Raw genomic sequence first — 23,783 nt, 5'->3', positions numbered from 1 at the left:
CAGCAGCTCTGTAGGAATGCTAGCAAAGATAAGCGACTTCATTTAGCTACATTCATTTATATCTCCCCCTCATTCACAGTCTGAGGACGTTAACAGATATGACAGTTTATCTACCATCTTTGGCATTTTGAAACACAGCTCACTTGCCACACTCTCATATACCCAACGGTCGCCGGTCCATCACAGGATGGCATTGCTGGGAAATCATCAGATATAAAGGCTGTTCTGCTTAATGTAAGGTGGTGTGAACTGTGTGTCATGTGAGTTTTAGAATTTAAAATCGACCTGTCTGTCTCTTAGAAGTGCTCTTGAATATGGACCAGTCTTACTTAGGTTTTGAATACACACTAAAAGGGAAGTGCTTAGGGTAGATAGCATGTTTATCTTTGTTCATAGTGGTGTTAACAGCAATTCAAGCGGGTTAATGACAGCTTCAATGGTCTTATTTACAGTAAAAGGAATTTTCTTATAAAGCTGTTCATATTTCCTAGAATTGTAGAACCAATGCGCCACTGTACTTCCCGATTTGCGCATTAGAATGTTATTTACTCTATAACCACAAATTCCAGTGAGGGTAAACGTCAAAGTGAGTGTCCTGTTGACTTCGACCAAGAGGAGACAGAGCCAAGATTTAAACAAAGACCTGCACTTAAACCAAATTATTTTATCTGAAACCAGCCCGAATATCTTTCAGACCAGCCAGTGTCTTAGACAGACTCTGTTTGGAACAGAACATGGACTGGAATGTGCTTGGTCATGAGGTTAGTGCTTGATCTGATCTGATCTTCCTCCTCCCTGGTCTTCATTCAGTTATGAGGCAGAAGGCCACAGAGTGAAGGCCGGCAGAAGGCCACAAGTGGACTATTATATTAGTCCACTTGTGTGTTTTCGTTGACATCATATGTTCTAATTATTAACACCAAAATCAGTTTGGGTTTTAGGGTATACAGTTTGTCATATTCTTTCTAAAGATGTGATGCAAAGTGTCCACAAGTTGCTCATTAAATACATTTACAAGTTTTTGAATAAACAGCATCCTCATTTTCAGTGTTTCTTTTCTTTTGATTGAAAACTTTGGAACAATCAGCTCAACGTTTGCTTAAACTTTGTGGAATCTGTGGTGTATCCCGTCCATATGAAATCTGTAAAGCATGTCTAATGGCAAATTCACCAACCGACGTGTGCTTCTGTCGGTTTGTAGAGATCGCTGGAGCGCACAGTGTTTCTCAACCCTAGTCCTGGAGGACCCCCAACATGCACATTTTAAAAGTCTCCTCTTTCTCACACACCCATTTCAGGTCCTGGGGTTTCTTCTAATGAGCGGATGAGTTGAATCAGATGAGTTTGATTAGGGAGACAAAGAAGATGTGCAGTGTTGGGGGTCCTTCAGGAGCAGGGTTGAGAAACGGTTTCATAGCCCATTGCTCATGCTGCTTACAAGATTCAAGCCTTTCAAATCTTGCTGGATGTGATCTTTCTGGAGGAGGCTTGTGCTGTTATATGGAAGAGAGAAAAAAATGAAGCAGTTATCTCTGTCTGTATTGTTTGTCAGGTTAGGTGAGACCCTCTCAGCCAAGGGAGAATAGAGGCTAATCAGCCTTCCATCTCACCTTTCAAATGGACTTGAAAAATGTAGGACAGTCTGTGAATCATATGTTTATTTGCCTTTGCATTCCTCAAAGTTAACGCTCTCTCTGCACCACAGTTGTGAGACGCCGCAGCTCGGCTCGTGTCCAGGAGAAGGAAAGCAGGGAAGGGTGTTTCCCATCAAAGAGATTTACTCTTCTAATTCTCAGGCTCACATCCTTCAGCCGTTCGTCATCCTCCTTTTTATTTTCTGCAAGATAGGAATCTAGTGTCAAGATGTGACAAAATGTAGGCTTACCTACCACATGCTCAGCTAAGCCTGCAGTCCTTGAGTTCAAAAGCATGGATGTACAGGTATATGAAAACAAAACTACAAAATCATTATAATTTGTAGAAAATCCTCACGAACGGAATTCTATCAGGAGTCACCCGTGCTCATTTACAGGGTTGCAGCTTGTGCTGTACGCATGTACACTAACAGTCTAAAGTTTGGACAGGTCAAATCTGTTTACAAAACAATCATTTGAATTGATTTTTTTTTGTTGGAATTGATAAGTTGTAATGGATGGTGAAGGAAACAAGCCAATGACAGCCAGCAACAGCAAACATGGGAACTCATTCAAAAGCATCCCAAGATGCACCTCATGAAATTGGGTGATGATTGTTCAGAGTGACTGCTGCAATCTAGACTAAGAAGAAGGTCACAATTAGTTAAAAGGGTTTTGGTCACTACGTCATTTCCATTCTTCTATTTGTTATTTCATAGATTTGATGACTTTACTATTATTCTAAAATGTGGAAAATAGTAATAATGAGTAGCTGTATCCAAATGTTTGACTGGTAGTATAGATGTATAATCATATAGAATCTGCATTCTCATTTCCACACGTTGCTGTGCCGTGTTCAAATAAGTGCATTCACATTCATTAGGAAATTAATAAAGGTGTTTTATTTCATATGTCAAAATGATTTATCGCATGCACAACTGCAGTGGTGTTGCAAAATTCCTTTAAGAAACGTTACTTCTCTTTTAATTGGCCTTATTTTAAGACGTACTGTATTTTAACAGTTAACCCTCTATGGTACGCATTATGATATCAGTGAGAAAAAAAATATTTGTTATGTTTTTCCTGCTTAAAATTTGACACTATAGCAATATCAATAAACATTATCATAATTTTTTAATTTATTTATTAATTATAAGTTTGTTGCCTCAAGGCAACATTGTACCACAATGGACAAATTGAAACATTTGACATTTTCATGAAGAAAAAAAATAATATATTTATTGAAAACATCAATTTATTTAACTAAACACTTGAATAAACAGATTTATCAAGTTTTTATTGAATTACACATTTCATATTTAATAAAAAGTAACATTTATTATCCAGCTGTTGCCCTCAGGCAACATTGTACCATCGTGGAACGCAAGTACTACAAACCATTATATCATCAAGTTATCATATCAAAACATTAAAAAACATCAAAACATGCTGTGTCAAGGTAAAACATTTACAATCACTATAACATTATCCTAATATGAAGGCCAGGCGTCAACAACAGCAAGATCAAACATTTGGAAGACCTCCCCGGCCGACCTAATGACCTGTGTGGGGTCCTCCAGGGGCCCGTCGGGAACCCCCCGAAATACGAGACCCCTACAAGTCCCACTAACCCTCTATTTGTCCGATTGCCCACTATAGTAGACAAATGTCCTGTTGACCCCACCGCCGGTCTCAAGCCACGCCCCCGTCCCACTAACCCACTATTTGTCCGATTGCCCACTGTAGTGGCCAAATGTCCCGTTGACCCTCCCTGACTTGTCCCAAGCCACGCCCCCATCCCACTAACCCACTATTTGTCCGATTGCCCACTGTAGTGGCCAAATGTCCCGTTGACCCTCCCTGACTTGTCCCAAGCCATGCCCCCGTCCCATGGACCCGCTATTTGTCCAATTGCCCACTATAGTGGCCAAATGTCCTGTTCACCCTGACCGGCTCCAAGCCATGCCCCTGTCCCACAAACCCATTTGTCCAATTGCCCACTATAGTAGGCACATGTCCCGTTGACCCCCCTGACCAGTCCCAAGCCACGCCTCTGTCCCACAAACCCACTATTTGTCCGATTACCCACTATAGAGGCCAAATACCCCATCTACCCCCGCTGACCACTCCCAAGCCACGCCCCTTTCCCACGAACCCACTATTTGTCCGATTACCCACTATAGTGGCCAAATGTCCCGTCGAACCATGCCAAGTTTTCAGTTTGCAAAAATACAGATACATTTAGATAATTCAAACTCTTTTCCTTACAAATAAAATATAATTGTATTCATACGTAGTATGCCTGGCATGGCCTTATGTGATTCCATTATGGTACAATGTTGCCTCGAGGCAACAAGCAGTTTTATGTAATTTCCTATGATAAATTTGATGATATATAATGTAAAGTTTTTTGAAAATACTTCTTTACTTACCAATGAAGGTGACTCTGATTTTTTGTGGCTGATTATTTGGACAGAAATTAGTGAAAAATGCCCTTTTCAGTGGAGAAAATATGGAGCCATGTGACATGTGCACATGTGTTGAAAGAGGGAACTAAATGTACCCCTGTGGGTCATGTGACCACTCTTTTGCATTTTCTTTGGTTAGTATTTGAGTTCCCCTCCCCTTAGAGAGCATTGAACAATTACATTTTATTATGTTTTTATACAAAAAAGCTAAAATAGACTATGTTGCCTGGAGGCAACACCGTACCATAGAGGGTTAAGAAATAAAGTACTAATCCAGAAAACAAGCTAATATGTTCCAAGTAACTCTGTAGTTGAACCTGCCAGTCATTTTGCAATGGAGCGAGGTGCTCTGAGTCATGCGTTCGTTAATGTGTTAATTAGCCGTGACCTGGACGGGAATCAAGTCCCACATAGAGAATGTGTAAATTGAATACCAGTCAGTCATTTATTTGCCAAACAAGTCACCAAAACAGCCCTGTGCGTCAATTGAATGACCGTTCATAGCTTTATAACATGTATTAATTTATGACCTTGTGAATTACGTTACTGATATAATTTAGATTTCTCCAAATCGCAGTGTTTCATCAGTGATTCCCTAATAAATCTGTGTCTTTATGAAGGGCCGTAATGAAAAGGCAAACAGCAGATGCACTGGACTATGACTGCAGTTATAAATGTCACACTTTTTCTACTTTAAACACAAAACGGTCCTGATGCCAACTTCTATTCTGGCTTCTTGTATTTGCACGTATGTAAGCATTCATAATAGCTTTTTGTTAACTGAGAAAACATTGAGAAATCGCCTTTAAAGTTCTCCATTTATGTTCGCAATTGTGCCGCATTCACTCATAAAAATAAATGTTTTATATATCTATGGTAGGAAATTTACAAAATATCTTCATGGACCATGATCTTTACTTAATATCCGAACGATAATTTTGACCCATATTGTTGGCTATTGTAACTTGTGACTGGTTTTGTGATCCAGAGTCACATATAAGCAGAACTGAAGCAAGACATTTGTATTTTTAACTCTGGTGTTTTATGAGAGATTTTCAGGTTAGGTTGTTAGAGTGTTGCTCACTGCACAGTGCACGGCTGGCTCTAAAGGTCACAGAGGACGACCGAGTCCTGGCATGTTGCAGTCAGGTATCTAAGAACAGACTCGCTCTCACCACTCAAACGGAGACAGGAAATCCTCTGTTTGATGCTGATAGGAAGCTGTGACATGGTTGCCATGGTGATCTGTCACCTCTTGTCCTGCTAAAGAGTGTGTTCAGAGGGCGGAGCTTCTCTCTGCGCTCACCAACCAGCCGAAAGGCGATTATATTTTCACTGGAGATCAGTATCATACTGTTCCTCAAATGTTCCACTGAACTCTAACACTGCTCATTGTCTGACAAGCATCAGCTCTTTCTTTCTTTAATATTTAATCGAGTGTGCATTTCATGTGTGCAAACAGCAACATTTCCACTGTAGAATGAACAGATGCAAGTTTTCATAACAGAAACATACTATTTGATTTGATTTGCCCTTTACAATTAGAAACATTTATTATAAAAAAATATATAATAAAGGATAATTGGTAACACTTTAGAATACTGTTCCTTCATTAATGAATAATTACACAGGAACAAACGAGTAACGCATTATTAACATTCTAGTAACTACTATTAACTAACAAGAAACTCTGATTAACAAATTAGTAAGTAATAGCGCTCAGATGAATGTAGTAGTTCATTATTAGCTAATCAATAACTACTATTTTTTTCATACCTCCCAGATAACTACTATCTACAGGTTCATAATTAACATGAATAATGCATAATTTAAAATAAAAGGTAATGGTAACCCACAAGTAATGACTCAAGTATTACTACATCATTCTATAGGAACTACTAATTATTTGGATCAGTATTCTAAAGTGAAAAACATGATAACTATCTAATATTGACTGAAGTCATTGTAAGCTTTTGAGATTTTTGTAAGATTTTGAACAGTAATTCCTTCCAATGGATTTGGTAACACTTTAGTCATTACTAGTGTGTTCCCATGATCTTCACTTTAGAATACTGTTCCAAATAATTAGTAGTTCCTTTAGAAGGATGTAGTAACACTTGATTAATTACTAATGAGTTATACCATTACCTTATTATATATTATGCATTATTAATATTAATTATGAACCTGTATATAGTAGTTCTTAGTAGTCTTCAGTGAGGTATGAAAAATAGTAGTTACTGATTAGCTAATAGTGAACTACCACATTCGACTGAACGCTATGACTTACTAATTCGTTAATCAGAGTTTCTTGTTAGTTAATAGTAGTTACTACAATGTTAATAATGTGTTACTCATTTGTTCCTGTGTAGTTATTCATTAATGAAGGAACAGTATTCTAAAGTGTTACCGGATAATTGGTAACACTTTACATTAAGGTTTCATTAATTCATTCACAATTAAGCTAACAGTTAACAGTTAGTTAACAATAGTTAACAATTCATGTTAGTTAACTATTGTTAACAAATGAGACCTTATTGTAAAGTGTAACCGAAATGATACCTACATGTTTTTTGTTTTATTCTGCGGCCTGCTTTAGTTGGGAAATTCAATTATTTCCAATATAATATTTTTCAGTCATTTTAAGGAAATGTTTCTATTTGTGCCTTAAAATATCAGTAAAAGTCATATATGCATGAATGTAAATGACCAATTTGATTTATTTACTGTCCCTACGTCATAAGATGATTTCATAACAGCACAGTCAATTTTGAAATTCATATACTGATAAGAGTTAACTTCAGGTAGTACCGTTCATTCGTGTGCCTTTATGGTCATTCAAATTATTTGGGTAGATAGCTGATTAGAGATGGCAAATTGGCTGATATTAGCATTAAAAAAAAGAAAATTAACGATTTATACTTAAATTTCTATTGCATTATACTAAACATAGTTAAAGGGGTCATTACATGGATTTAATTTAATTATTTTAATATGTTCCCTGAGGTTTACTTATAACCTAATGTTAATAAAGTTTTTTGCACAAAGACACACCTACACACACACACACACACACACACACACGTTACACATTACTACATGTACTTATTATAGTAAGTAAATACAGTAAAGTACAGTACAGTAAATTATCCATAATTACAAGTAACTAACCATATCTGTAATTATATTGTAAGTACATGTAGTAACTTAATATTACTCATTTGAGTAAGTACAATGTAACCTTAAAATAAAGTGTAAACTGTGTTCCTTCTGAAGTCTGTACAGAAACGAGCAAATGAGTTGCGAACGTTCTTTCACTCTTCCATTTATCCTGTTGTCGGCAGACTCAAGTGCGTGGACTATGCCAGAAACTGAACACACATCTGTATACTGTATCAGTGTAGACAGAGTCAGTCATTATAATCTGAACACACATCTGTATACTGTATCAGTGTATACAGCGTCAGTCATTATAATCTGAACACACATCTGTATACTGTATCAGTGTAGACAGAGTCAGTCATTATAATCTGAACACACATCTGTATACTGTATCAGTGTAGACAGAGTCAGTCATTATAATCTGAACACACATCTGTATACTGTATCAGTGTAGACAGAGTCAGTCATTATAATCTGAACACACATCTGTATACTGTATCAGTGTATACAGCGTCAGTCATTATAATCTGAACACACATCTGTATACTGTATCAGTGTATCAGCGTCAGTCATTATAATCTGAACACACATCTGTACACTGTATCCAGTGTAGACAGCATCAGTCATTATAATCTGAACACACATCTGTATACTGTATCAGTGTATCAGCATCAGTCATTATAATCTGAACACACATCTGTATACTGTATCAGTGTATACAGCGTCAGTCATTATAATCTGAACACACATCTGTATACTGTATCAGTGTATCAGCATCAGTCATTATAATCTGAACACACATCTGTATACTGTATCAGTGTATCAGAGTCAGTCATTATAATCTGAACTCACATCTGTATACTGTATCAGTGTAGACAGAGTCAGTCATTATAATCTGAACTCACATCTGTATACTGTATCAGTGTAGACAGAGTCAGTCATTATAATCTGAACACACATCTGTATACTGTATCAGTGTAGACAGAGTCAGTCATTATAATCTGAACACACATCTGTATACTGTATCAGTGTAGACAGCGTCAGTCATTATAATCTGAACACACATCTGTATACTGTATCAGTGTAGACAGAGTCAGTCATTATAATCTGAACACACATCTGTATACTGTATCAGTGTAGACAGAGTCAGTCATTATAATCTGAACACACATCTGTATACTGTATCAGTGTAGACAGAGTCAGTCATTATAATCTGAACACACATCTGTATACTGTATCAGTGTATACAGCGTCAGTCATTATAATCTGAACACACATCTGTATACTGTATCAGTGTATCAGCGTCAGTCATTATAATCTGAACACACATCTGTACACTGTATCCAGTGTAGACAGCATCAGTCATTATAATCTGAACACACATCTGTATACTGTATCAGTGTATCAGCATCAGTCATTATAATCTGAACACACATCTGTATACTGTATCAGTGTATACAGCGTCAGTCATTATAATCTGAACACACATCTGTATACTGTATCAGTGTATCAGCATCAGTCATTATAATCTGAACACACATCTGTATACTGTATCAGTGTATCAGAGTCAGTCATTATAATCTGAACTCACATCTGTATACTGTATCAGTGTAGACAGAGTCAGTCATTATAATCTGAACTCACATCTGTATACTGTATCAGTGTAGACAGAGTCAGTCATTATAATCTGAACACACATCTGTATACTGTATCAGTGTAGACAGAGTCAGTCATTATAATCTGAACACACATCTGTATACTGTATCAGTGTAGACAGCGTCAGTCATTATAATCTGAACACACATCTGTATACTGTATCAGTGTAGACAGAGTCAGTCATTATAATCTGAACACACATCTGTATACTGTATCAGTGTAGACAGAGTCAGTCATTATAATCTGAACACATATCTGTATACTGTATCAGTGTATCAGTGTCAGTCATTATAATCTGAACACACATCTGTATACTGTATCAGTGTAGACAGCGTCAGTCATTATAATCTGAACACACATCTGTATACTGTATCAGTGTCAGTCATTATAATCTGAACACACATCTGTATACTGTATCAGTGTCAGTCATTATAATCTGAACACACATCTGTATACTGTATCAGTGTAGACAGCGTCAGTCATTATAATCTGAACACACATCTGTATACTGTATCAGTGTATCAGCGTCAGTCATTATAATCTGAACACACATCTGTATACTGTATCCGTGTAGACAGCGTCAGTCATTATAATCTGAACATACATCTGTATACTGTATCAGTGTATCAGTGTCAGTCATTATAATCTGAACACACATCTGTATACTGTATCAGTGTAGACAGCGTCAGTCATTATAATCTGAACACACATCTGTATACTGTATCAGTGTATCAGCGTCAGTCATTATAATCTGAACACACATCTGTATACTGTATCAGTGTAGACAGCGTCAGTCATTATAATCTGAACACACATCTGTATACTGTATCAGTGTAGACAGCGTCAGTCATTATAATCTGAACACACATCTGTATACTGTATCCAGTGTAGACAGCATCAGTCATTATAATCTGAACACACATCTGTATACTGTATCAGTGTAGACAGCGTCAGTCATTATAATCTGAACACACATCTGTATACTGTATCAGTGTAGACAGCGTCAGTCATTATAATCTGAACTCACATCTGTATACTGTATCAGTGTAGACAGCGTCAGTCATTATAATCTGAACACACATCTGTATACTGTATCAGTGTAGACAGCGTCAGTCATTATAATCTGAACTCACATCTGTATACTGTATCAGTGTAAACACCGTCAGTCATTATAATCTGAACACACATCTGTATACTGTATCAGTGTAGACAGCGTCAGTCATTATAATCTGAACACACATCTGTATACTGTATCAGTGTAGACAGCGTCAGTCATTATAATCTGAACACACATCTGTATACTGTATCAGTGTAGACAGCGTCAGTCATTATAATCTGAACACACATCTGTATACTGTATCAGTGTAGACAGCGTCAGTCATTATAATCTGAACACACATCTGTATACTGTATCAGTGTATCAGCGTCAGTCATTATAATCTGAACACACATCTGTATACTGTATCAGTGTATCAGCGTCAGTCATTATAATCTGAACACACATCTGTATACTGTATCAGTGCAGACAGCTTCAGTCATTATAATCTGAACACACATCTGTATACTGTATCCAGTGTAGACAGCATCAGTCATTATAATCTGAACACACATCTGTATACTGTATCAGTGTAGACAGCGTCAGTCATTATAATCTGAACACACATCTGTATACTGTATCAGTGTAGACAGCGTCAGTCATTATAATCTGAACACACATCTGTATACTGTATCCAGTGTAGACAGCATCAGTCATTATAATCTGAACACACATCTGTATACTGTATCAGTGTAGACAGCGTCAGTCATTATAATCTGAACACACATCTGTATACTGTATCAGTGTAGACAGCGTCAGTCATTATAATCTGAACACACATCTGTATACTGTATCAGTGTAGACAGCGTCAGTCATTATAATCTGAACACACATCTGTATACTGTATCAGTGTATCAGCGTCAGTCATTATAATCTGAACACACATCTGTATACTGTATCAGTGTATCAGCGTCAGTCATTATAATCTGAACTCACATCTGTATACTGTATCAGTGTATCAGCGTCAGTCATTATAATCTGAACTCACATCTGTATACTGTATCAGTGTATCAGCATCAGTCATTATAATCTGAACACACATCTGTATACTGTATCAGTGTAGACAGCGTCAGTCATTATAATCTGAACACACATCTGTATACTGTATCAGTGTATCAGCGTCAGTCATTATAATCTGAACACACATCTGTATACTGTATCAGTGTATCAGCGTCAGTCATTATAATCTGAACACACATCTGTATACTGTATCAGTGTATCAGCATCAGTCATTATAATCTGAACACACATCTGTATACTGTATCAGTGTATCAGCGTCAGTCATTATAATCTGAACACACATCTGTATACTGTATCAGTGTAGACAGCGTCAGTCATTATAATCTGAACACACATCTGTATACTGTATCAGTGTATCAGCGTCAGTCATTATAATCTGAACACACATCTGTATACTGTATCAGTGTATCAGCGTCAGTCATTATAATCTGAACTCACATCTGTATACTGTATCAGTGTAGACACCGTCAGTCATTATAATCTGAACACACATCTGTATACTGTATCAGTGTATCAGCGTCAGTCATTATAATCTGAACTCACATCTGTATACTGTATCAGTGTAGACAGCGTCAGTCATTATAATCTGAACACACATCTGTATACTGTATCAGTGTAGACAGCGTCAGTCATTATAATCTGAACACACATCTGTATACTGTATCAGTGTAGACAGCGTCAGTCATTATAATCTGAACTCACATCTGTATACTGTATCAGTGTATCAGCGTCAGTCATTATAATCTGAACACACATCTGTATACTGTATCAGTGTAGACAGCGTCAGTCATTATAATCTGAACACACATCTGTATACTGTATCAGTGTAGACAGCGTCAGTCATTATAATCTGAACACACATCTGTATACTGTATCAGTGTAGACAGCGTCAGTCATTATAATCTGAACACACATCTGTATACTGTATCAGTGTATCAGCGTCAGTCATTATAATCTGAACACACATCTGTATACTGTATCAGTGTATCAGCGTCAGTCATTATAATCTGAACTCACATCTGTATACTGTATCAGTGTATCAGCATCAGTCATTATAATCTGAACACACATCTGTGTACTGTATCAGTGCAGACAGCTTCAGTCATTATAATCTGAACACACATCTGTATACTGTATCAGTGCAGACAGCTTCAGTCATTATAATCTGAACACACATCTGTATACTGTATCAGTGCAGACAGCGTCAGTCATTATAATCTGAACACACATCTGTATACTGTATCAGTGTAGACAGCGTCAGTCATTATAATCTGAACACACATCTGTATACTGTATCAGTGCAGACAGCTTCAGTCATTATAATCTGAACACACATCTGTATACTGTATCAGTGTAGACAGCGTCAGTCATTATAATCTGAACACACATCTGTATACTGTATCGGTGTAGACAGTGTCAGTCATAATAATCTGAACACACATCTGTATACTGTATCGGTGTAGACAGCGTCAGTCATTATAATCTGAACACACATCTGTATACTGTATCAGTGTATCAGCGTCAGTCATTATAATCTGAACACACATCTGTATACTGTATCAGTGCAGACAGCTTCAGTCATTATAATCTGAACACACATCTGTATACTGTATCGGTGTAGACAGTGTCAGTCATAATAATCTGAACACACATCTGTATACTGTATCGGTGTAGACAGCGTCAGTCATTATAATCTGAACACACATCTGTATACTGTATCAGTGTATCAGTGTCAGTCATTATAATCTGAACACACATCTGTATACTGTATCCAGTGTAGACAGCGTCAGTCATTATAATCTGAACACACATCTGTATACTGTATCAGTGTCAGTCATTATAATCTGAACACACATCTGTATACTGTATCAGTGTATCAGCGTCAGTCATTATAATCTGAACACACATCTGTATACTGTATCCAGTGTAGACAGAGTCAGTCATTATAATCTGAACACACATCTGTATACTGTATCAGTGTAGACAGCGTCAGTCATTATAATCTGAACTCACATCTGTATACTGTATCAGTGTAGACAGCGTCAGTCATTATAATCTGAACACACATCTGTATACTGTATCAGTGTAGACAGCGTCAGTCATTATAATCTGAACTCACATCTGTATACTGTATCAGTGTAGACAGAGTCAGTCATTATAATCTGAACACACATCTGTATACTGTATCAGTGTAGACAGCGTCAATCATTATAATCTGAACACACATCTGTAAACTGTATCAGTGTAGACAGCGTCAGTCATTATAATCTGAACACACATCTGTATACTGTATCCAGTGTAGACAGCGTCAGTCATTATAATCTGAACACACATCTGTATACTGTATCAGTGTCAGTCATTATAATCTGAACACACATCTGTATACTGTATCAGTGTATCAGCGTCAGTCATTATAATCTGAACACACATCTGTATACTGTATCCAGTGTAGACAGAGTCAGTCATTATAATCTGAACACACATCTGTATACTGTATCAGTGTAGACAGCGTCAGTCATTATAATCTGAACTCACATCTGTATACTGTATCAGTGTAGACAGCGTCAGTCATTATAATCTGAACACACATCTGTATACTGTATCAGTGTAGACAGCGTCAGTCATTATAATCTGAACTCACATCTGTATACTGTATCAGTGTAGACAGAGTCAGTCATTATAATCTGAACACACATCTGTATACTGTATCAGTGTAGACAGCGTCAATCATTATAATCTGAACACACATCTGTATACTGTATCAGTGTAGACAGCGTCAGTCATTATAATCTGAACACACATCTGTATACTGTATCAGTGTAGACAGAGTCAGTCATTATAATCTGAACACACATCTGTATACTGTATCAGTGTAGACAGCGTCAATCATTATAATCTGAACACACATCTGTAAACTGTATCAGTGCAGACAGCTTCAGTCATTATAATCTGAACACACATCTGTAAACTGTATCAGTGCAGACAGCTTCAGTCATTATAATCTGAACACACATCTGTAAACTGTATCAGTGCAGACAGCTTCAGTCATTATAATGGGTTGTATTTGGTTTTGATGCGACGTTCACATCGAGTGAAGGCAAATGTCAGCCGTTAAGCAAATGAATGCCAGTGGGCGGGGCCTATGGTGAGATGATGTATAACTATTCTTCGATGTCTTGCTCTGGAGGCAGGCATATGAAAATATTTTTGCCTGTGTGATGTCACAGATCCCGCAATATCCAAACAAGCTGTTTTTGGAGCTTGATTAAACGCTTTGTTTATAATGAGTAAGACATTTTCAGCTATGAAACTTGTAGGAGGTTTTAATGGTACAAATACTTTTTATGTGACAACGGATCAAGGCAATTTGATTTCTCAGGTGATTTCTCACCCCTTAAAGTCCTTCCCATAATGTGATAAAGTTCAGTATACTGGTAATTATATCAGCAGTTAGTCATGAGGGCACATACAGCACACAAATTCACAATTTCCTTTTGTTCCGTTTCAAACAAGTCAAGTAAACTTGCACTGCTGAGAAGGTAAGAGAAAACGCTGCTGGCATTATCGTGTAAGCTGAAGCTTTTTTTCCAAAAGCAAAAAAAATGTAGCTTTGCCTCAGACTAAACATTTTGTCCCCCCTAATCATGTTTTGAAGCTATGAGATAATGTCCTTGCAAAGCATGTGAAGGTTTCCTCTTGTTCAGAGGGCATGATGACAGTATATGTAAACTTTCCACTAGCTTAATAAAGATCTTTGTTCCATTTCTTCACTGCCTCATCTGCAAGTCAATGCCAGGGCAATTCACAGCTTGCTTTTGTAGTTTTAATCACCGCACCTGATCTGCCAACTGTGAAGGATTCTTCCCATGTGTGGCTTTTTCTTTCACATGACAACTGCGGCCTTGAGTGGGAGGTTTTTTAAACAATAATAATAATAAAAATAAAGCCTGTATAATCCATTACTGAATAATGACAGGCTTTTCGTGCAACTCCATAATAAAATACCATGCTTACTGCATTGCTGCTAATAAACACAAAAGAAGCTGGGACGTATGGATTTGATTAAATAGCCTTCGAGAAACATGCAAAACCTATTAAAAGTCTCTGTCATCGGAGGGTCTGTTCACATTCTCCATCACGATTTTGTGATGCAAATCGGGTCTGGCATCGAAATGTAACTTCATAATTAAATCCTGAGCTAACAAGACCTCATGTGAAGCTGTTCGTAGACATATAGTCGTATTCGTATAGCATTTTGCCCTCCCAAAATGTAGCCCACTCCCTGAGACTATAAGTAATGTTCTCACCTTTCCTTACAGTATTGGTTATACTATAGTATAGTACTTTGGTATATACCATGATACTGAATGATTACCATATTGATGTAGCAATACTTTCGTCAAAGAATACATGTAATGCTATAGTGCCTTTGCAAAACAAACAAACATGACATGGCAAAACTTCTTTTGCAACGACGCTAAGAAATTTGCATTTAAAATACAATAATAATGTTCAACCAAAAATAAATAAATAATACATTTTAGTAATATCCTATGACATCCCCTTTAGCCAATAAAATGAACGACATCTATTAGCCATGTGCTTGACATTTTTGGCAACAAGGAAGTGAAGGAGAAATAAGCACATGTTAGGTCACATGCTCTATTGTTCATTTTAGACTAGAAAATATATATATAAATTCCTTTTTTTATCCTTTTATATATAAATTCCTATAAATTTCCTTTTCCATTGTTTATCCATATGTGCTTTCTAACGTTTTTTTGGTCATTTTTAATGGATATTTTGTAAAATCAATAACTTAATGACCAAAAAAATTTGTACATCGTATAAATGACACAATCCTTTTGAGGTTACATATTTTCTTCAGTATTGGCAGGCAGTATAAACGTCTTTTGCCTGTGTTTTAGGTTGATCTTAGTAAGTTTTATAGCAGACAGAAAGGGAAAAGCTGTGCCTTTATCAGAAAGTATTGATGATAGTGACGGCAGTGCATCAGAAAATGAGGTCGTAGAAAGAAAGGAAGAGGTTGAATATTGGATGATACTGATAGTAGCAGTGAGGGTAATGGTAGTGATGAAGAATATAAGCCGTAGATTGTTGTGGAAGTCAGACATTTGAGTACATTATCCTGCCAGTATGGAAGAAGTGATCCATACTACAAGCAGAGGTCAGGAAAGATGCCTATGATCTTCACTACACTGACAAACTAATGCTCCACAATTCAGGACTAAACAGGTCAAAATCAAGTTCGGTGTGGAAAGTGTGGGCTACACTGAAAAAGAAGGGTCTTGTTGATTTCCACTTGCGCAACAATTATTGAATTGGAATTCCAAGAAAGAAACGATTATTTTTTAATGCTTTTTAAAACACTAAGACATGGTTTCACTACTTTCCAGGCAGTGAAATTGCATCTGAATTCTATTTTTTGTACATTTTCACATGTGAGTTCCAAATGAAATATAGTAGAACAAGATGAAGTGGAATGTTAATAAAGCTGTTTAATGTTTTTTGGAAACACTAACTCCTTTCCACTCCTTTTCAGAGAGTCAAGTGTGTGAAGTTTCAGACAATTTGCCAAAAATGATTGACCCTAATAGGACAAAGTCAGTTATAAATGACAAAATCCTAAAAAAGGCCAAGGTCGGATGTAGAAAACTAATTTTGGGAAATGATTTTAGTCTTAAATATATGTAAAATATAAAGTCATTTATTTGTTTTAACTGTGATTTCACAATTAGTCCCATGGAGGATTAAGCATGGTCACCCTAACAAGTTTGTATCACAATAAAAGTGAGTTTGTCAGTAAGCTGTTTGACTGTGGATAGCAGATTGTACCCATTTTGTATACTGCTGATGCACAATAACGATAGACTTAGACACTCATTTAGCTAGGTTATGAGGCTTTTTGTCCCATACATTTCCCATCATCTTCTGTAGCAGCACAAGCATTAGTTTCACCCGTAATGTCCTTCCTTCTGTTGTATTAGTGCTTATTCCTGTTTTGTCAGTAAAGGAAAGGAAAAAGAGAAAGACATGAAATGAAAATGAGTTCATTCGAATCTGATCGCAATCACATTTTTGACTTCAGCTGAAGGCCAAATGATTTCCATGAGTAATTGACATCAGTAAAATTTCCACAGAAATGCTTTTCAAGGTCTTCAGCATTTTCAGAGCCGTTTCTGTTTCCTCCGAGACACATCATTCGCCTGAATTCTTCTCTTCGGATGTCAGCTAGGGTCGGGCTTGGGAGACATGAAAGACATACCCTGACAACTGGTGTTTTTCTGTTTCAGGGGTGTATGTGCCTCAGGGTTCAGCTGGAGCAGGACCAGGTGGGGCTGGATATCTACCAGGTGCTGGACTTTACCCAGGTATAACCAATAACAGCCATGATCTGCTCACCACTTTGCTCATCATAAACACATTTATGATTTCAATCAGAACTCACAGAATGGATTTCGAATACAAAAAGCCGTGTTTTTCATGCTGGAAGATCTAGTTTACCAGCTGCTAGGCATCTAAAACCGAACTCTTGAATGTCTTCCAAAGAAGAATTTCACATGCTTTGTGGTGCCGTCTGAGGTTGAGAGTAAAGTTGAACCATTTCTTTCTCGGTTGCACTTGACAAGATGTGTATTCTTCTGCACTGATAGTCCTATAACTCTCACTGGTTTTAACAGGTGCTGGGACGTCCCAATACAATGCAGCAAAAGCAGCAAAAGCAGCAGGTAAGATCATTATACTTTGACTATGAGCACTGTAGGGTGATTTCCTCCACTGAGACCAGAATCCTGTGTTGTTTAACATCATTCAGACTTTATTAACTCAATCAACCAACCAACCAACCAAACAACCGAACAGTCAATCAATGTTGCACCTCAGAACTTAATATTAACTGAACCATTTTAATTATTTTGCCAACTGATCAGTGGTGTAGAATTAACATGAAAATGACAATATGAAGGCATCAGTCATGACAACAGCATCAGCACACTGAACCAGATTCAGGAATGCGTTTGGCTGAAGTACAAGCACCTTATTCCAAACCCTCTTCAGTCACAATATTTTTTGTGAATTCTGTTCTCTAAATTAAAATTTCAAAATCATATCTTTGTAATATCTGTTGGATATCAGGTGAACTCAATAAACCACGTACTGTAACTGTATATTTTTTCCTTGCAATAATGATGGCACTGTATTTCATGTTACACATTATAAACCTATCATCAGTTCTGTAACTCGACAGCTATTGTTAAGTGCGTTTACTGCCAGACTATATCAGTAAGAGTGAGCTGTCACTCGCAGTTACTCATGTAACACCCATAAAAGTCAAAGTTCACCTGTGTGCCAGTCAGTAATGTGCAATGTATGCTACTCGAGCGGACACAGATAAAGTGTTTCATAAACGCGAGAGGGATACTAATGCACTACGCTCTTGTTCAGCAGGAGGATATGGAGGAGCAGCTGGGACTCTTGGCACTGGTGCTCAAACGGGAGCTTTAGGGGCTGGAGGTTATGGAGCTGGTAAGAGCTATTCATGGTCATTCATACAAGGACACTTATTTGCATGCTTACAAGTTGTCATGAAATTTGTATCACTACCCTTACAAAAAAGTACTGTGGTGGTACCATGGTAAGTGTTGTAATGATGGCACTAAATCATGGCACTTTAAAATACACCATAGTAAAGTTTAACATATGCATATACTGTCCCATAGTATACACTACGATTCAAAAGCAAGATTTTGTAATGATTGGAATGTTTTAAGGAAAAAAAGTTTAGAAGGATTATCAACGCTGCATTCATTTGATTAAAAAATACAGTCAAATCAGTAATATTATGAAATAATACATTTAAAAAAACTCTGTTCTATGTTAATATATTTTAAAATGTAATTTATTCCTGTGATCAAAGCTGAATTTTCAGCATCATTACTCCAGTCTTCAGTGTCACATGATCCTTCACAAATCACTCTAATATGATGAGTTGATGCTCAAGAAACATTTATTATTATTCTCAATGTTGAAAACAGTTGTGTACAGTAGCTTCATTTCAGTTTGGAAACCTTGATACATACAATTTTTCAGGATTCTTTGATAAAAAGAAAGCATTTATTTGAAATAGAAATATTTTTTCTTTAAAAAATGTAAAAATGAATAATAACCTCATGTGTTTGAACGGTATTTACTACACATTATTATATGTGTAAAAGAAATGTTGGTGCCTTATTATATTTGGCATTTATACTCGGAAGTGACATTAAAACCTAACAGATCTGCTATTAGAATTAACAAAATATTTCCAAAATTATATTGATTGATTCAAGCATCTCAGTGAGCTGGAAAATCTTCATGTAAAGTCATTAAACAAAAAAGCACCAGTTTATATATATATATACACACACATTATTATAAAAATATACATTTATATATGTCTGAGGTCCCAGTGCCCAGAGTTGATCAGAGTATTCTTGATTCTATGTTTTGAAATAAGTACAAATACTGCCATGTTTCTTCAGTACACTTTTAGGCTACTGGCTTTTACCTTATGGTCAGAATATCCTTTTTTCTTTTTTTCTTTTTTTTTTGATGAAATGAGTGGGCGACCTGATCGTTTTCAGCCCAGCTGACTAAATTATTGTAAACTTACATCAGTGCTACTCAAACAATGGGGCATCAGCGCTGATGATGTTATTGGAACACGGGCAATACAATATGTGGAAATCTTGGCGTCTACAAAGTGCAACTGGACCCATTCTGATACTGTAATGTAAATATTGTTGCTTTCTCTGTCAAACCAAGCACTATTGGTGCATTAGCCCCATTCGGGTATAATTGAATTTCCTAAAGCAGCGCCGATTCCAGCGACATGTTTGGAGAGATAAGGAATTAAACAAATGTAACCAGGCTCGATAAACTTTGGAGCAGCTCACTGGCTCCTCTGAGAAAGACCTTTTCACTCTGAAAGAGCTTATAAACTCCCCGATATCAGATTTTGCAGTGGAAGTTGTCTTTGGCTGTGATTGTTGGAGTGAAGAAGGAGATAATTGTCTAATCTTTCGCTTTTCATCTTTGAGGTAAAAATACTTAACAGATCTGAGGAAAAGCAGACGGCATTCGGACCCCAGGCCTCACATATAGCTGATGTGGAGCACATGACCTAGCATGAACAGAATCCTCAGAAAACACTGTATTTGAGATTAGATTGGACGTAAGGAAGTATCTGAATGTGCTCAGTGCCTGCAGTTCAGCAGTTGACCAAATTTTAAAATCAGTCATGGCTGTGTGTTCCTGTATTTCACTCAAATGGTAGATAATGGGTAGGATCACACACATTCTGTGCCAGCAGAACTCTGCAGAAAGCTACACAGATTTTCACAGAATTTGATTTATAAACCACCAGTTGTACATGTTCCCTGGCCCTTGTATGTTCATTTATTAAATAAATCTGTAAGATCTTACCTTAATGCTGTGGAAATATAAACCGGAAGACAGAAAACAATGAGTGTAGTGCTCAAATGGCGGGGCTACCTGACCAGATAAAAATGTGGTTGTCTTCCCTTTTGCCAAATAGGTATAAAAACTTCAGCACCCATAATGCACTGGGCATGTTGCCTTCCAAGGCCACTCCCACCAGTCTGCTATGGATATGGGTGAACAGTCAAATACCACCTTTTTTGAGTTGATAATACTTCTTAGCAAACTTTTAGTCATAATGGTTTCAACTTTCAACTGTTCTCAAGTGCAAGAATTCAAAGAGTAAACATTTAGCGGGAGTGAATTGCTTTAGTTTTTCACTGAAGGGTCCGGTGCGTTGTAGGCAAAGAATTGCAAATACGTAGAGAACGTCTCAACGGAAAATCTGAAAAACCTCCATGTTCGTAGACAACATTTCAAACTGGATGACCATGAACATAGTGTTTTAGGCTAAACGGAGGGGGAAAACTAAACTACTGCCGTTGTAGGAATACAAAAGTGTGGAAGTATATTCTGTAGGTCTCAAGCCCTGGAGCTTTGAAAATCGTTTTGTGTAATTATATATTTAAGTGCTGATTGAGTCCGAGTCCTTAACATCCGAGTCCGAGTCGAGTCTGGCCGAGTCCACAAAGATTTAAATGATTTGAAATTGACCTTTCACACAGACCCGCCCCTCTTAGATACTGTTGCTACGTTGGACAAGCCATTCCGCTCTCACTCCATATGTTCTCACACAGTGAAAAATATATTGCAGAGCAAAGAGGACACTGACAATGCGCCAGCAGACAAGACAGAGCAGGCTACTTTTGGTATGAAATAAAGTCTCAGCTTTCAAAAAAATTTTTTTTATGAAATTCAAACAATAAATACTGTTTTGTGGTGCTTTAATGTGTAGGCCTCAGTTCAAGCAGCACGTGAACTGATAATCTCTTCTAGTTATAGCACTAATTAAACATGAATGAACATCAGAACTGCAAAAAGATATCAATACACACCACTTTTCAAGTTCAAGTCCACTGACTTTAATCTACTAACTGGTTTGGTTTGTTTGTCGAACAAAATGGCGGGTATCTGCATTATGATTGGTCAGATCGCCTGTCAATCAAATTCCGGCAAAAGGTCTCAACACTGAGCTCTTAAATAAATATTTTAAACCTTACAAAATGATTGCAATGTATAGTTACAGTCATACGTTTACCTATTGTACATCCTTCAGAATCTGCAAGGTAATGCTGAAGAATGCAGCACGATGCATTAAGAGCGAGTGGTAAACTTTTGAGCAAGATGATGGTGATGTTTAAATTGTTCTTATTTTGTTTTACATGCTATTATCTTATTTAGCCTCTGAAGGGCAGCACTAAATTAATTAATGAATTTTTAAACAAAATAAAAACAATTTACACCAATGATCCAGTTCAAAAGTTTACACCCCCCTGACTCTTAACGGATGCTTCCTTCTTGAGCATCACTAAATGTTTGCAGGGTTTGTAATAGTTGTGTATGATTCCCTTAGTTGTCACCAGTGTGAAAAGATGGATCTCACAATCATAGTCAATGCTAGTAAGGAGTCAAATATGCAGGAAAAGATGCTGGAAAAGCAAAGAATGTGCAGGAGCTGGAGGATTTTTCCTCATGAACAATCATAAAAAAAACAAAAAAAAAAACAGTTGTGGATCATTCAGGTAATATTAAATATATTAAAATCACACAATATTAAAATCAAGCCTATGTAATTTGTCTTGTATTTTGTGTTTGTATTTTGTCTTGTGGACTAAGCTATTAAACATCTGTTATGTGAAAAAGCTTTTTCAGGGCAGTACTAAATAGAAACAATGTTTTTATGATCCTTCTTATTAAAAAAAATAAATATTAAATAACATTTTGGAAATACTGCAAGGTGTATGTAAACTTATGACTAAAGTGTAACTGTAACAAAAATCATAACATTATTAGATGCCAAAATGTTGCTATGGTTATCACGTTCTCATGTTGCTATGGTTACTATGTCAATCATCGCAATTTCATGACTCACAGGACTAAAATTTAGCGGATTCACTCCCACATTTAAATGCAGTTATCACTCTTTATAATTTACAGTGTGAACGTAACCATTGGTCCTCTAGAAGCATGAAAAACAAAACTATTATTTAGATTGTCAATAGTGCTCCCTTTAAGCCATCACTTACTTACCGCGTTCTGCACTCTCACTAAATATTGTCATAAACACTGAAGTTGTCCGCACTGCACAGTGAATCTTTTATTTATATCGCGTCTAGACTTTGTTGTTTATGAGGGGATTTGCGAAAGGATAAAGCTTGTGCTGATTCTGAACATACATTTTGAGCGAATTCTCCGCATGGTGACTCTAAAACGCCTCTGATTTGCCACTGTGTTCATGCGCTTATACATATCTGTGATTGGCTACAATGCTCAACGCTGAAACAACACAAGTAGTTTAGTTTTGTTTTTGTATATTATTGTGTCCTCCTGTGCCGGACTCGACTGTACTCTGCAAATTTTCCGAGTCTAAAATGTCCGAGTCCGTGTGTCAAGTCTGAGTACAAATTCATCCAAGTGCGAACTGGACTCGAGTCCAAGTCCGAGTTCGAGTACCCCAACTCTAACACAACCGTCGCAGTGTTGTCCATCCGGACCTGTGCTTGCCCTGAAACAGAAACTGGTGCAGGGTGAGCAGCACTGCCAACAACTCCAGGCAACTGATATGCCACTGCAGTCAAGGTCCTGTCCAGGAGCCAGAGTCTGTGTGCCCTTTGCATACAGCATCCCAGCCCATTAGAGACATCCGTTGTGACAACAACGTGCCTGGACACTTGTTCTAAGGGCACTCCTTGTTCTGCACATGGGAGAACTTGCTCTTCTCCCAGTTGACCCATAGCCCCAGAAAGCTGAGGTGCCTGAGCACCAGGTCACTGTGTTCACAAATCTCAAGAGTGAGCCAGAATGAGCCAGACATCGAGATAGTTGAGAATGCGAATGCCAACTTCCCTTAACAGGTCAAGGGCAGGGAGACTGGGGGAAACCAGTTTGAGATGATTTGAGCTTTGTGACATGGTGCGTTATCCTGCTTGAAGCAGCCATTAGAAGATGGGTACACTGTGATCATAAAGGGATGGACATGGTTAGCAACAACACTCAGGTAGGCTGTGGCACTTAAATGATGGTCAATTGGTACTAAGGGGCTCAACCATGCTTAGTTTCGCCAGCTAACCAGTCTAAAGTTACAGATTG

At 37.3% G+C, this 23,783-nt stretch overlaps 1 protein-coding gene across 4 annotated transcripts in view; it reads left to right on the top strand.

Moving 5' to 3' along the window:
* Positions 1 to 23,783, top strand: part of elna (elastin a) — a 79,909-nt gene that overhangs the window by 4,550 nt on the left and 51,576 nt on the right. For 3 of the 4 annotated variants that reach the window (XM_084418127.1, XM_084418126.1, XM_084418124.1), the window contains exons 2-4: positions 17,351 to 17,428; positions 17,738 to 17,785; positions 18,501 to 18,581. In XM_084418127.1, the coding sequence (XP_084274253.1) occupies positions 17,351 to 17,428; positions 17,738 to 17,785; positions 18,501 to 18,581 (207 nt within the window). The remainder of the gene's footprint in view (positions 1 to 17,350; positions 17,429 to 17,737; positions 17,786 to 18,500; positions 18,582 to 23,783) is intronic. The other variant, XM_084418125.1, reaches the window with a different exon arrangement.

The sequence above is a fragment of the Rutilus rutilus genome (assembly GCF_951802725.1).
Source record: "Rutilus rutilus genome assembly, chromosome: 9".
In the NCBI taxonomy this organism is placed as follows: Eukaryota; Metazoa; Chordata; class Actinopteri; order Cypriniformes; family Leuciscidae; genus Rutilus; species Rutilus rutilus.
This window is presented reverse-complemented; position numbering and strand designations above follow the sequence as displayed.